At 62.0% G+C, this 14,923-nt stretch overlaps 1 protein-coding gene across 4 annotated transcripts in view; it reads right to left on the bottom strand.

Moving 5' to 3' along the window:
* Positions 1-1,098: 1,098 nt before the first annotated feature.
* Positions 1,099-14,923, bottom strand: part of GALNT9 (polypeptide N-acetylgalactosaminyltransferase 9) — a 79,218-nt gene continuing 65,393 nt past the window's right edge. For 2 of the 4 annotated variants that reach the window (XM_034672864.1, XM_034672865.1), the window contains exons 7-11: positions 12,535-12,720; positions 9,902-10,039; positions 8,836-8,931; positions 6,637-6,804; positions 2,782-4,778 (exon numbers count right to left, since the gene is read on the bottom strand). In XM_034672864.1, the coding sequence (XP_034528755.1) occupies positions 4,632-4,778; positions 6,637-6,804; positions 8,836-8,931; positions 9,902-10,039; positions 12,535-12,720 (735 nt within the window). In that variant the 3' untranslated portion in view covers positions 2,782-4,631. The other 2 variants (XM_034672867.1, XM_034672866.1) reach the window with 2 other exon arrangements.

Here is a 14,923-nt window from a genome sequence, read left to right as displayed (position 1 = left end):
GCTACCCTCTCCCCGCTCCTCGGCCCCGCCCCACTCCCCCCAACCTGCTCCCCTGCCTTGCCCTCCCCCCCTCCCCCAGCACCCTCCCCTCCACGCCCTTGCCCTGCTCCACGCTCCCCTCTACCTGCTCTCCGGCCCACTCCCCTGCTCTTCTCTTGGGGACCCCACCCCCGGGCCAGATCCCTGCTTCCCACAGGGTATACTCACCCAACGGGTCTCAACCGTAAATGAAGATTCGTTGGAGCAATGAACATTTTTATTGGACAAAATTAAGTTCTGATGCACATTATCTCTGTCAAGAGCAGAGGAAAGGAAAACCCCCTGTGAGCTCCCAACTCACGGCACTCATCAGAAGCACCTGGTATCAACGGCCCGCCCAGCGCTCCCCCTGCTTATTAGGTTTGGTTACCCATAAACCATTCTAAACAAACAACATGGATTTCCTGAATTCGTGGCAGAGCCAAGTTATAATCGAATTACTGGAAGAAGTGGGCCTGCTATTAAGTTTTATTAAATTCTATTTGCTTGTATCTTTGCCATTTGTTTTTTTTTTTTTAATGATTTTTTATTAGGTTAGGTTAGTCAGCATACAGTACATCCCAAGTTTTTGATGTATCTTTGCCATTTGAACGTGACTGTTGTTTAAAAAGAAAGAAAACCACTTTCCGCAGCCAGGCAGGGTGGAGGGAGCACAGGTTTGGGACAGAGGACGAGCCCCTGGACCCGCCCCGGGGGAGAGGACCTGTCTGCCGCCCAGTCACTTCCGCCCTCCGCCCTCTGAGCCTTTGCTTCCCCACCTGTAAAATGGGCACAGTTCTCAGCACTGCTTACGCTTATTTCAAAAAGGAAGTGGGATGGCCATATTCAACATATTTCTCCCCCCTTTCCTTCCTCCCTCCCCCTCTTCCTCCTCCTTCTTCCTTGAATGCTCACCCCCACTTTCCCAAGCATGTGGGCAGAGGAGATTGCGTGGCTGGAGACTGTCGCTCTGAAAAGAACCACCTGTGTCATGGGGCTGGGAAGATACTGGGGGGTGGTGGCCTGGGACAGCGTGAACAGAGGGGCGCCGGTCAGTGTCCAGCAGCGGCTGTCTGTAAAGCACGTCCCGGCTTGTGCTGCTGACTGCTCCCGTTGACGGATATTTCCACTGGGGACCATCACCGGCCACCAACCTGCCACCCGGGAGCACACCCTCACTTCCAGCCCAGACAGGCGCAAACCATCCCAAGAGCGATAATAAAGTGATAATAAGTAGCAAGTCGTGAGTTTTGAGTATTTGTTACCTTTGTTTTCAGTGTAATTTATTTAATCGTAGGTTCACATAATTAACTTTTAGTAAAAGCTGTACTTCACAACTGGCTTGCAAAATTCCTGAAAATGTAAAAATTGACTCTTGCAAGTGCGTATGGTCCAGCTTGTGGACACCCCTGGAGGTGACAAAACCACACCGGATTTTGTCAGGGGCACACGGCCACAGGGGAGGACAGCATCATCTGTGCTGGAGAAGTCCCTGTGTTCCGGGGCACTGGTCAAAGTCAGGAACTCCTGCTGTCCTGTTGAGATGGGCTCGGGCTGCCAGCTTCCGTGGGCTCCAGAGCCTTTGCTCCCTCCATTTTCTCTGCTGGGCCGAGCAGGGGACTTCCTTCCCTGGCTGAGCGGTGGGCGGGAAGCCGGGGGTTGCAGAGACCAGGCGTTCTCTCCTGTCTCTGACGGCAGGGACACCACTTCTGTAGCTCCAGCCCCGGGCTCCTGGGTCCCTTCAGCTGCTGGAAGGCGAGTCGCTGGGATGCCCCAGTGTCTCCACCTCCCAAAGCCTCCACACTCCGTTATTCCATCCATTTCCCGCATTAAAGCCCTGTCTGATGGGCGGGATCCTTCCTGGCCTAGTGGGGTGGCCTCAGCCGCAGAGCTGTGTTTCAAAAGCCGACAAAGAAGAAAAGTTACTGTGCTTTAAGGCCAAGGAAGCGTGAACAGGCGGTCAGAGGGTTTCAGGGACAGGGTTCACTTCAGGACGGCCCGTGGGTGGTGTGAGAGCGTCTTCTGGACCTAGGATGGTTGGCGGGGGGCCAGGGGAGTGCGTGTCACCACGCACAGACAGGGATCTGCACCAGTGGGGACGCCCGCCCAACACGGCCACGGCCACGCCACGCAGTGACCACAAAACTGCCCAGGACCGTGGCCACAGCGCCTCCCCTGGCGGAAGCTGCCACAACGGCGTCGGGATGGGGCTCTTTGGATGGAGTTTTGCCCCAGGATTCCTGGGCTGTTCTTCCGGAAGAGGGCAGGCCCGGGGGGATACAGCTGTGCACAAGGCAGCAGGCGCTAAGAGAGCTCCGAGGCCGCATCTCTGAAGACGGCGGCTTTGTCCGTCGTGGTTATGGCAGACGGAGGGCCTCGGCCAGCCCCGGCTCCCCCCGCGACTGCATCCTCAGAGCTGGCCGCCAGCCAGGACCTGACAGACCGCAGGCTTTCAGGACGTGTCGCCTCCCACGAGGACTGGAGGTTGGTCGAGAGGCCTCCGTCTTCCGTGAGCCTGTGGGGGCCACAACCGGCGGCTTCGATGAGACTGCTGGGCTGCCCGCTGAATGGTGACAAGGTGAGTTTCACTTCGAGCTGTGGCACTTCCTACTTTAAACCTCGGGCGATGGCCGCCACATGCCTCACATTCACTCAGGAAACTTCTGGATTCATGTGCACTTGGGTCTTTGGCGAGGGATGGACTGGCCAGCTGTTTGCCTCCATTATGGTCTTAAAATCTGGGGAAGATCTGAAATAGAGAGAGGGCTTTTGGGGGACTTGGGTCGGTGCTTGTAGAATTCCCTGGGGAGAAGCTGGGACCGGTCAGGGCTTCCATGGCAGCAGGAAGCAGGGCACCGGACCCCAGGAAGGAGCAGGGGAGAAGGGGGCTGTGGGGTGTGGGTGTCCAGGGGGCAGGGCGCCGGGGGAGGGGCACGAGCCGGGGGCCTGGGATGGGGGACCGTGAGGTGCAGACTCACTGTGCCTCTGCGAGAACATAGAACAGTGAATGCACGACCCACATCCTACTCTGACCCCGAGGGTAGGTCAGAGCCCCCATCTTCCCCGGAGACTCTGACCCTGAGCGAGGGAGAACAGCTGCTGTCTCAGGGCTGAGACCCCCGCATTCCCAGAATGGCCCTCCTCTTCCAGAAGAGACACGGCGGGGATGACGGCTGTGATGCTTTCCCGGGAGGAGCAGCCGGGCGCCCTGCCCTCCTGGGAAGGTGAGCTGCCTGGCCCCAGCACGATGAGAACAGGTAAGTCCCATGTGACCCCAGCGTGAAGCCCTGTTGTCCAGAAACCCTTCCAGCCGGCTTCAGATGGCTCGACAAGAATGGGAAGTCACAGATGGGGCCACAATCTCTGTCCCTGGGAGACCCCTGAAGGGCATCGGGGGGCCCCCACTGGGAGGACTGGATGGTTTGGTTTGCGGAAGCTCCGCATCTGTCTGGGTGAGACAAGCCAGCCCCGGGGCCCTGTCACTGGCCAGCCCAGGCCTTCCACCCAGAATGAGGGAGCAGCTGGGTGCTGCTGGCATCGGGGTGCAGCTAGTATGGGGGTGCTGGTCGTATCAGGGAGCAGCTAGTGTCAGGGTGCACCTGGTGTTGGCTGTAGCCGGGCACTGTCTGATGGGTGACAGGAACAGCGTCCCTCCCAGGGCCCTGCAATGCTCACTGGAATCGTTAAGTACCATCCTGCCCAGAGACGGCCTCTGGGAGCCCCTGGGACAGCCCCGGGCACGTGCTGCCTCAGCTCCCGCCCTGGAGCAAGAAGCCTGCGCCGGACAATATATAAACAGATGGGTGTGGCAGTGTGCCAATAAAACTTTATTTATAAAAACAGGTGCAGGGCCGTGGGTCACCATTGGCTGACCCCTGCCTCAGAGCAACAAGGGAAGGCTCCTGGCCCCGGGCGAGACACTGGAACAGGGGCCCCGACCCCGGACGACCCAGCAGCTGGGACTCCTATGGACCAGACGAGCTCTGTCCCATTTGATCTGCTCTGTGCTGGATCAAAGCAGCACAGTCCCCCCGTCCCCTGCCGGGGGCGTCGTGGGGACAACCGCGGCCATGTCTCCCGTGTCTTCCCCTGTCCCAGCCTCAGAGATGGCGCTGCTCTGCTCTTCTGGGTTTTGCCTTAGATGACCAGAAGACGGAAGAGGCCACAGTTCTGCCTGGAGCGGATGGGAGGTCGGGCCGCCCTCTGAGCTCACGGGGGTCATTTCCGCCAGGGGGGAATGTACAGGGGGCTTCAGCACATGCAGAAGAGTTGGCCGTCCCGGCGGCCTGGACAGGAATACCGTAGAAAAGGCACGTGATTTGGAGCTGGAGTTGGCTTCAGGGTCTGTGCTCCCGGTGGGGTGGCCGGTCCCTGCCTCTGCCTCCGGAGTGCACAGGGAGGCCCCCGCTGTCCCAGGGACACGGCCTGCGGGCAGCCGAGGCGAGGTCCCAGCCGGGGATGGCACTGGGCACGGCCAGGGCCCTTTGGGTTCCAGTGGCGCGGTAGGCGGGGATGGGCCTGAGTCCTGGCACCCGGCCCAGCGGGTGAGCCCGACGCCTTCCCCAGGTCCTCAGGGTCTGCGTCAGGGGAGGGGTGCGGGGTGGGACTGGCAGTCACTGCCGCCCACGCTTGATCCAGTTTCTGATGGTCCACTTCTGCCCCGAACACCTCTGCACCACCAGCCGCAGCCCGAAGTTGGCGTCCTTGGACATTTCCACCTCCAGGCACCTGCCGGTGTCCCGGCTCACGATGGGACCACTCTGCGGGGAGGGGGACCAGATCAGCACGGACGCCCAGGGCTCCCGTCCTGAGAGCATCTCAGAAGTGGGCGTGATGACAAGCCCCATGCAGGTCACTGTGAGTGACTGAGACTCTGGGGACTGTCTGTCCCCTGTCCCTCTGTCCCCTCCTGGTCCTCTGTCCTCAGGCATCTTCACCCTATCAGCCACATCACCTGCCTGCCTTGCTCCTGGGGTCTGAGGAGTGACTAGCACCATGGAGACAGGGCTCCAGAGATGGGGGGCTCCCCCAAGTGCCTCCTACCTCCTGTCATGTCCGATTTGTCCACTGGTCACCCCTGCAGGCATTCTGGTCCCCCGGACATCAAGCCTGAGCACCCCAAGACTATACAGTACACGTTCTCCATTCCTTTCCAAACAGGTCCTTCTCATCATCCTGACCCCAACCCCGGCCTGCTGGAGACCTCTGACCCTCACTGGCTATGCCTGAAACCATGACAGCTCTTTCTGCAGCCTCTCCCACAATCTGAAGCCCCCAGACGCCAACGCCGAGGTCAGGGTCACCTGACAATGTTTATTTGTCACGGGTCTGCTCGGTGGGACTGATGGCAGAGGGTGTGTGGGGATAAAGTCAGGGGACGGAGACAGGGATGTCTCCCGGAAGACACTTGCTGCCCATGGCAGGGAGAGGGGAGGAGTTGGCATGGGCTGGATTGTCGGGGGACACTGGAAACTGCTCCCCGGGTCTCAGAGTCCCAAGAGCCTTGCAACGGAGTAGCATGGGCAGAGAGTTCTAGAGAAGCCGGTCAGACACACCGAGTCCTCGCCCCAGAACCCAGCAATGTGACCTTTGGTCTAAGCAGCTGTGACTGGTTACGACGAGGTCACACTGGAGCAGGTGGCCCTCCTCCCTTGCTGGCGTCCTCGCCAGGGGAGAGATTTGGAGGTGAGAGGGGACACGGTGGGAGGAGGGACGGGGCCTGGAGAGGTTGGAGACGCAGGAAGGATCCCCCCAGAGCCCGCAGCAGGAGCACCGCCCCACAGACACCACGTTTCAGACCTTCCGCTCCACGAAGACGGTGAGAGTGTGCGTGTCTGTGGTCGTTTGCCGCAGGAGCGCCGGGAGACAGCGGGGAATCAGGACACAAGTGGGTTTTAGGGAGAGGGGTCGGGTGCTGCTCAGGGCTGGAGGAAGATGGGGGTTCCAGGTGAGGTCACGAGAGATGTGTCCTTGGCTAACTTGGGAGGACACACGGGAGGCCATACCATGGAGGATGAGCTGGGGGGGGGTGGGGAAGGCGACCTCCGGATGCCCAGAGAACGGCGTGTGGTATTTGGATGGATACGGTTCACGGGGAGCCGAGGGAGGGCAGAGGGCAGGAGGGGCTGTGGAGAGGGTGACCTGGAGGAAGGCCAGCCGGACAGAGAAGTACGAGCAGGATTCTGCTCTCAGGTGGCCCAGAGCCACAGGGGGCTGAGAGGCACTGGAAGCCCCCTTCCCTGGGCCTTGGCTGCACCCCGGGGGTCTGTGTGTGGTTCTCACCCAGGCAATATCCTAGCCAGCGGCCACTCCCACCAGCCCCGGAGGCCGCCTGTGACTGCCCAGCCCGCATATTTGCTCTGGGGGCTGGAATTTCTAACCCAGCGTCCCAGCAGCCCCAGGGCCGGGGAGGGGCTAATTTCAGCAGAACTCGGCCAGGAGCCACGGTGAGGGCAAGGGCTTCTGGATGGGGGTCACCCTGTCCTTTCCATCTAAACCCCCTCCCCAGGAGGCCCGAGGAGGCAGGAGTGTAGGGGCAGCCACGGTGCTGTGACCAGACCAGCGGGCCCCTGCCCACTGGCTGGCCGGGGGGCCCTGGATCCCGGCAGCCCTGCTGACCTGGGTAAAGTCCCACAGCCGCTGTGCGGGCCGGGCCACGTCCTCGCACTTCTTCAGGGCGGGCGTGCGGGTCCTGCCGTCGTCCACCAGGCACTTGGAGTCGGGCAGGAAGGCGGTGGAGCCCAGGGGGCCCAGCTGCAGCAGCCCCTCTGCACTGTACCGCACCAGCTGAGAGAGGACCGTGGGCAGGGGCCGGGTGTCAGGGAACGGAGGGGATGGGGCACCTCCCGGCCCTGCCAGCCCTCTCACCACAGCTTCCTTGGGGGGGCCAGGCCCAGGGGTGCACAGAGAGCCCACCTGGGATGCCCTCCAGATGGCCCTCCTCCCCTGACCCCATTCCTTCCCCCAAGATCCCCCTAGCAGGACCGCCTTAGACTCCTTTCCAGAACTATGCTCTGACCCGGCTCCCGGGGCCCGGCCTCTGGGCCTAGAGCAGGAGAATTTCACACACGCCCTTAGGGTGCTCCATCTGCCCTCGAACGCCCACGAGGTGAACACTGATTTCCACGTGGAGAGCAACCCCAAGTGCCCGTCGTTTGCAAAACACCATGTGAATCACAAGCAAATGTTCATGAGCTCATGACGGAAACCAGTCCTAGATTCCTGCCATTCCCAACTGTGTGGCCTTGGGCAAGTCACGTCACCTCTGTGTCTGGGATGCTTCTCTGTGAGCAGGGGTCCTGACAGCGCCTGCCGGGCAGTGAGGACCCAGGGGACACGACGCAGGACTGCTTAGAAGGAGCGCAGGCCCCGCAGACAAGCAGGTGTTACTGCGCCTCTCCCCTCGCCCTGCCCCTCCCTCTTTCCCTCCTGTACGAGCTGCACACACACACGTGGCCTGAATATGCCAGTGGCTCCCCACTGGAGGCTGCTGTTCCCGCACAGTCCTCTGGGAACAGGAGCTGAAATGCTGCCTCCCGCCTGCACACGCCGTAGCAGTGACTGAGACCCCCAGGCCGGGGTCCACAGTCTGTCCTGGATCTTTCCGGGGAGTGTGGGAGCATCACGGACGTGCGCTGCCTGACTCCTGAGGCTGGGCGTACACGGTCGTGACACGTCTGGTTCTCCTGGGACGCCTGCCCTCAGAACCGGGCAGCCTGGGGAGAGGCCACGTGGGAGGGTCCGAGGCCCCCCCTGAGCTGATGGCCAGCACGGCTCGCCAGCCAGGTGAGCGCTGGCCGGTGCTGCACGAGCCCAAACTGCACGTGTGTGAGCCACGTCTAGCGGGGTCTCTCAGGCCATGTGGTTTGTGGCATCTCTTCTCTCACTGCAGGACTGGGGTGAACCTCAGTCCACCTGGTCACCTCCCGTGGCTGCTTGTTGGGTGTGTTCAGAGACACCCAGCAGCATGTGGTCCCTCACGTGGGGTGCCAGCCAGAGAATCGTCCATGGCGTCTGACAAGCCCAGGAGACTGGATTTCCTCCCGGAGGCCACGTTTCACTCCCGACAGGTGATTCTGTCTTCGGTCTCAACGGGAGAGGCCGAGCGGGAGTCCTGGGACGAGGCTGCGGGAGGTGGGGGGGGCAGCCACCCTCTGCTCCCGCATCACAGGCTTGGCCCTCACACCCGCCACGCACCACCGGGCGGCCCTGTGGACGGGGTAGCTTCTCAGTGCAGGGCTGGCACAGGTCCCTGCGAGTTTCCACTGGATGGACATCCCTGGGTGAGGCTCAGCCCGAGCAAGTGCTTGGAGGGGAGCCGAGGTCATTTGGGGGAAGCGCTCTGGGGCTTAATTTAAACGACACCCACGCTCATTAGCTCCTTAAGAAGTGTTGCCTTTATCAGCAGGGGATTGGCTGGGACCAGAGTCCTGGCTCCACATGGGGGGGGGGTGCCCATCAGCCTCACCCGAGCTCTGAAGACCACCTGCCCCTGCGCCCCCTGGTTCCACGGGCCTGGGGTCTGGACATCGGTGCAGACATTCTTAAAGCCCCCAGCACTGGGGAGGAGCTCAGTCAGTAAGAAGCAGCGGTAACCCTTCTTCCAAGGAACACTTCCGGTTCCATCCACACCACAGGCCTGACAAGGACCAATACTGCCCCGTCTGAAGGATGGGGACTGAGGCAGGCAATGTGACGCGAGCTGCCCAAGGCCTGTTTGGCACCAGAAGCCCTGCTCTTAGTCTGCCCGGGGCGGGGGTCTCCCTGCGTGTCCCCACACCGCCCCCAGTGCCCGCTCACAGCCTGCCGCACCCCTACCTGGGAGGACATCCCGTGGCAGGGGTAGAGGATGGCGCGGTCATCGTCTTCTGCTCCCTGGTCCAGGCAGTAGCCGCTGGCTTTGCTGTTTCTCACCTACAGCCAGAAACCGAAGGAGAAACCCCATGGTTGGGGGGGGGTCCCCAGAGGCCAGGGCAAGGCCACCCCGTCCCCACTCGGGGCAGAGGGGCCAGCTGGGTGGCCAGCACCTCCGGAAAGTGTGAGCTGAAGGAATGGCTAGGCCAGCCAGGAGTGTCCACCCCTGGGACCCCTTCTCCCAGCCTCGCGCTGAGCGCTAGCCCAGGGCCGATGTACACGCGTTCCTTCCACACGGGGTGGGGGGCTTGGGTTCCCCTGGAACAGCAGAAGCCCCGAGGGAAGGGAGGCCGCCCTCCCCGCCAGCACAGACCAGGGTGACAGTGGTGGGGGGGGGCAGCGCCCTCTCACCAGCTTCAAAGAGACCTGTGTGTGTGCTGGTGCATGTGAGGGCTGGTGCGGACGTGCGAGTCTCCGTGCAGCCCACGTACCTGTGCCCGTGTGTGCGTGTTGTTTGCACTTACACGCCTGCACTGTGGCTTCCGAACGCGACCACGTTTACGTGAGTGCGTCAGGGCGTCCGTCCGAGGGGCACGTGACAGGTTGTCTGGACGACAGTGTCTGCACGTCTCAGCGTACAGGCAGAAACCATTGGGTTTGTGGACACGAGTGAGGCTGTATCAGTCGCTGTGTGTGTGCACACGAGCAAAACTGTGCAAACGTGTACTTTCATGTCTGTGCACTTGTACACACGTGGGTACAGATTCTAACGTACTCATGTTTCCACATGCATGCGTGTGAATATGTGCACACTCGTGTGCGTGTTTGTGCACACGTGTGTGTAAATGTGTCTGCACCTGCTAGTGTGTGCTTCTGTGTGCACGTACACGGCTGTGAGCCTGGGCTGCTCCTCTGCTCGGCGCCAGGTACGTGTGAACGCACCCGCGCATGCTGCCGTCTAGGCCCGTGAGCGCGCACGTGGGTACGGGTGAGGGTGCGGGCTGCGGGGCCCTCCCGGTGGAGGCGGTACCTCTCCGTACGTGAGGGTGTCGTTGTAGGTCCTCATCTCCGGGTACACGTTGTCCAGGTACCACTTGAAGCTGCGGCATTTCAGCCGCTGGCGCAGGGCCAGCCGCTCGGACACATCCCCGAAGTCCACCCCTGGATTCTGGAAGGTGGGAAGTGAGGCAGGAAGGGAGCTGGTGCTGCTGAGTCCCCACGACCCACGTCTCCACCTAAGACGGAGCAGCCCCACCCCCCCGGGCATGACTAGGGGCGTCCTCCTGCCCCTCCCCCAGGACCCTTGGAGGTCCGGCGCGGCTGTTCTGGATGGGAAGGGCCTGCTTCTCCAGCCTGCCTGCTCTGCCCCAGTCTGGACAGGTGGCCCCTGGCCGTGGGCTGGCTTGTCCATAACCTGCACACTCCAAACAAAAGACCTGCCCTGGCCCAGCCCTGGGAGGTGACCTCTAAGCCCTTGGAACATCCTGCCTGATTAAAGTGTTGTTGGTTACCTGGGATCTGAGCGGGACGGTCTAGGCTGCAGGGTAAAGTATGGGGGGCTTGGGGCCGTGGTGGGCTGTCAGCTTGCCTTCTGCAGCGGCTAGAGACTAAGGTCAGCCCCGTGGGAGGCTGGCCATGTGTACGTGGACGAGCCCTCAGGAGAAACTGAGGCTCTGGTGGGTGTCCCGGGTTGGTGGCATGCCGTGCACAGTGTCACACAGCATCACGTGAGAGGTAAGTGCTCTCTGTCCGCCTCCGGGGAGTCTGTATCCCTCACTGCAAGAACCCGTAACCCTGAGCACAACAGCTTTGCTGAGTTCTGGGTCCTTCTAGCCCAACGCTGAACCTGAGGGTAGCCTTGAGGCCCTTGATGCCACGATGGGCACCAAGCCCTTTGTGGGTGTGAGCGGGTTTGAGCAAGCGCCTTCCCCTGGCCAGGGGGCCCATGGCTCCACTATCGACTGTGGACAGCCAGCCAGGCCAGGTGGGAAGGTGTGCTGCCCTCGGGAGCCCCTCTCCCCTCACCTGCATGGTGGGCAAGGCCACAGAGAAGCCCCTCCCAGCCTTCACATGAGGATGGGTGAGTCGTGGGTGTGGAGGACCCCCAGAGGGCCCTGAGAATGAGATGTGGGAGGGCGTCTGCCAGGCCCTGGCTGGGAGCCCCTCACGCACGCAGCCTGCAGGCCCACGGGGACAGCGCCCAGGTTCCCTTTCTAGTAGTAATGGGGACGTTTCCGGAATCAGTTCCCTTGGTGGACAATGAGGCTTTATGAGAGCCGGCGAGCCTTCCTTCCGTGTCGGATAAACGTGTGTGCGTGTTTCCATGGCGTTCCTCATCGGCTGAAAACGCTGTGTGAGGAGCCCGTGGGGAAGGAGGGGGCTTGAGGGGCCCTGCTCCCTCCTCAGAGGGGTCCTGGGAGCCGGGGCCCAGCCTGGCGCTCCAGCAGCGCTACCCAAACGCTGGGCACGTCCTGCCGGGGGGTGGAGCACTGGTTTAGGTGCAGAGAGAAGTGCACCTAACAGATGTAAGTGCTGTCTGGGTGTCTTCTCTACATGTTTGAAGCTCTGTGTGTTGACAGGTGAGCACACGGTCTGACTCGAGACTGAGCTCTTGCTGTGGGCCGATGTTAAAATCGTTTCTAGGATGCGTGCACCCGGGGGGCCTGGAGCCCCGCACCCCCCCCCCGTGGCTGGGGAAGCAGCATGTGAGTGAAGGCTGGTTCCTGAGTGGGTGTGGTGGGGGGGCGCCGGCGGCCTGGACCGTGCCCCACCTAAGGGGTCTCTGCATCTGCTCTCATTACTGTCATGGAGGCTGGGAGCGGGTCTTCTAAGTGCCCAAGAAAAGCTAGAATGTGGGCTATTTATGGAAATCAGTTGATCACAAAGTAAATAAAAAACACAAACGGCAGCTCCTAACTAGATGTGGGTCAAACCGCAGGGACCGGAACCAGTGGATGGACCTTGAGAACGGGGCGCATGGCATAGGAGCCCGGCACAACAGGGGGACACTGTCGCATTCTGCTCATGGGAGGCGCCCGAACACGCACACCCAAAGACAGCCGGCTCGTGGTTGCTGAGGCCTGGGGCGCGCATGCGAGTCAGCCGCCCCTTGGGCACAGCGACTCTTTTCGGGGTGCTGTCTGGGGAACAAGGTGGTGCGGGTAGTTGTGGGGCTCTGCGGGCGTGCTCAGCACCAGGGACGGCCCACTTTAAAAAGGCCGAAGGGCTAGACTTTCGATCACGTGTATCTGACCGCGGAACCCAAGCCGACCCCACGCACGTCGTGTGCGCTGGCGGGCAGTGAGCACCCCGGAACCGGCCGCGCGGCGGACGTGCTGCCTTGCCCACACATTTGTGGGTGCAGTTCTTGATTGGCGGGGTTGGCGCAATGCGCAGGAAGTGGGGAAGAGCCAACCCTCACTTGGGGCCATCGGCACCGCCTTTTACCAGCAAAAACGTCCACCAAAAACCGTGAGGCACCTGACTGGCTGGGCGGACATTCGGGTAGCCCTCTCCCAGACGGCCCCGCTCTGGGCAGGGGTGGCCCCAGGCTGCTCTAGGGTGCGCCTGCGCTCCGGCCTGGCTCGGCCCCATCCTCTCCCGCTCGGCCCCGCCCCCGCCCCCTCCCGCCCCCCTCCCTGGCTCCCCAGCTCCCCCGCTTACGGTCATGGGGATGTTCCAGGCCATGTACACGTGAGACTTGAAGCTGTCCATCCACACCTCGGCTGCCCGCAGGGCGTTGCGCTTGGCGTAGTAGTCGATGTCATTGTTGTAGGGCTTCTTGGTGCGCTCGATGTGGGCCACGCGGGAGCAGGGCAGCACCTCCATGCTGCCCCCGCACTGCCACACCTGTGAGGGACACGTGGCTGCTGGGTGGCCCTCGCCCCTGCTCACAGGCCCCAGGACACACCTTCCAGAGGGCTCCGGCCTGGGGTTTTGTTCCAGGGGAGACAGCCCAAGGGGAGCCATGGCCTCGGGCTAAGCGCCCCCGAGCCCGGGCACATGGCTGCCTCCCCTTTGGGGTTTCCTACCAAATTTCATCCCCCCCCAAGGGCCTGCTTGGTGCAGGGGGCCTGGCCCTGGGGGCTTACACACCAGCAGCTGCCCCCCAGCCGGAGGGACAAACCTACAATCTAATCTGAAAAGAGCACACCCCCGACCCAGCACTTACCACACGAGTGCTTCGTCAGGCGCCCCAAACACAGGATCTGAGGCTAAAGAAAGCGGCCTACGGCTGCCTCCTCAAAGACAAAATCCCCCAAAGACCCTCAGCCACGATCCCCTTCGATGCGTGCCCTGGTCTGTCCTGTCTTAGGGCACGGCCTGACCACCCTGACACCCTTCTGGGGCTGCCCTTCCTCACTACATGACAGCGGGTCCCTGCCTCCTCCTGTGCCCAACTTCCCCTTCGGAAAGCAGAGGAAAGAGGGGGAATCTCACGGCTGAGGACTGGGGGCCCTCCCGACACCACCACAGCCGGAACAAGTCATATCTGGGCAGTCGGACGCCCTGCATTGGGGGGGGAGGTCTGGGCTCGCCGCGGCATGCATTCCCAGCACACAGCCACCGCCACCCCTCTGCAGCCCCTGCGCAGAGCCTGGGGGTAGCTCCTTCACCATGATGAGTGGCCTACACTGTGTCCTGCTTCCACAGCCTGGCTCTGGGAGGACGCGGGGGCTTCCGTGCAGCCAGCCTGGGGGGATTTCCACCACTTCGGCTCACAAGCCTCTGGCCAGACTGCCAGGAGGCTGGGAACGCAGGTGCACCCGTGGTGAGCCAGGAATCTTCCAGAAGGCAAACACGGAGGCGTGATAGTGGGAGGCCTGCAGCCTTGCAGGGACGGCATGGCGCTTCCCGCACAGCTCCTGCGGGCCGTCACCACGGGGGTCTCTGGAGGGGCCGCCACACCTCAGCTGCTGTCCCTTCCCTGTGCTCCCAGGGCTCCCCACCCTCACAGCGCTCTCCCTCTGCCCTCCCTGCCCCGCCCCCAGGGCCTGTGCACCAGCTCCTCCCTCTGGGGGAACACCCTCCCGGGATCTCTGAGCCAGGCCGCCCACAAGCCTTCACTGAGATGCCACCCCTTCGTGGTTCCCTCCTCACCCTCCCATCTGAAGGTGCAGCCCCTCAGACCTCCTCGCTGCGCTGGTCTGTCCATCCCACTAACGTGTGAGCTCCAAGACCACCGCCCTGCCTGCCACATTCAGAACACAGCCCATACACGGCCGCCGCTCAGGAAACAGTTGTTCAAGGAGTGAATGAATCCCTCTTGGGAATTTGTTAGCAGGTGCTAGCCCCGCGGTGCCCAGCAGGACTTCCCACAGGACCTGGGCGGCCAGTATGGCAGCCACAGACGTGTGTGGCCACCGCACCCTTGAAATGTGGCTGCCATGGCCGTGGAGCCGGCGTCTTTACCTTATTAGATGTTAATTACTTTGGAATTGATTTATGCAGCCGCGTGTGGCTAGCGCAGCCACGGGACACGATGGCTGGAAAGGCCTTGCCCGTTCTGGCTCAGCGACCTCAAGCTTATTCACGTGAGGACGGCTCATGTGGGGCTTCGTGGGGGAGTTCAAGACCCCTTCAGATCGCCATCCCTTGGGTAAAATTGGCCTCGGAGGGAGGGAAGGGTGCCGTGGCAGGATGCCGTGTGGCCACCGACCCAGGACAGAGTGTGCGGGAAGTAAGCAGGTGAGCTTGGTCCGGGGGGTTCTGGGCATCACCGTGTGGGCAAGTTCTGTGCAGGCAGGAGTGAGGCAGGGTCAGTGGGGGCATTTCTACTTGGTGGTGATGGTGCCATGGCCCCAGACCCTGACTCAAGTCGCATCACAGACCTCACGTTCCCCCCCGCCCCGCCCCGCCGCAGCTAGAGGGGGCCATGGCAGACTGTTCTGGCCAATGAGATGAAAGCAGAAGTCCCAGGGTGGGGCTTTAGGAAAGCCATGATTTACGGACACGCAGTCTGGAGGGCTGGCAATAATCTTGTGGCCATGAGGCAACACACATGAGGCTCGAGGTCTATATCCTAAGGACGGCGGATGCAAAGTTAGAGCTT

This window comes from Ailuropoda melanoleuca, chromosome 12 (genome assembly GCF_002007445.2).
Source record: "Ailuropoda melanoleuca isolate Jingjing chromosome 12, ASM200744v2, whole genome shotgun sequence".
In the NCBI taxonomy this organism is placed as follows: Eukaryota; Metazoa; Chordata; class Mammalia; order Carnivora; family Ursidae; genus Ailuropoda; species Ailuropoda melanoleuca.
Note: the sequence above shows the minus strand (reverse complement) of the source record. Positions and strands in the feature narration are given on the sequence as shown.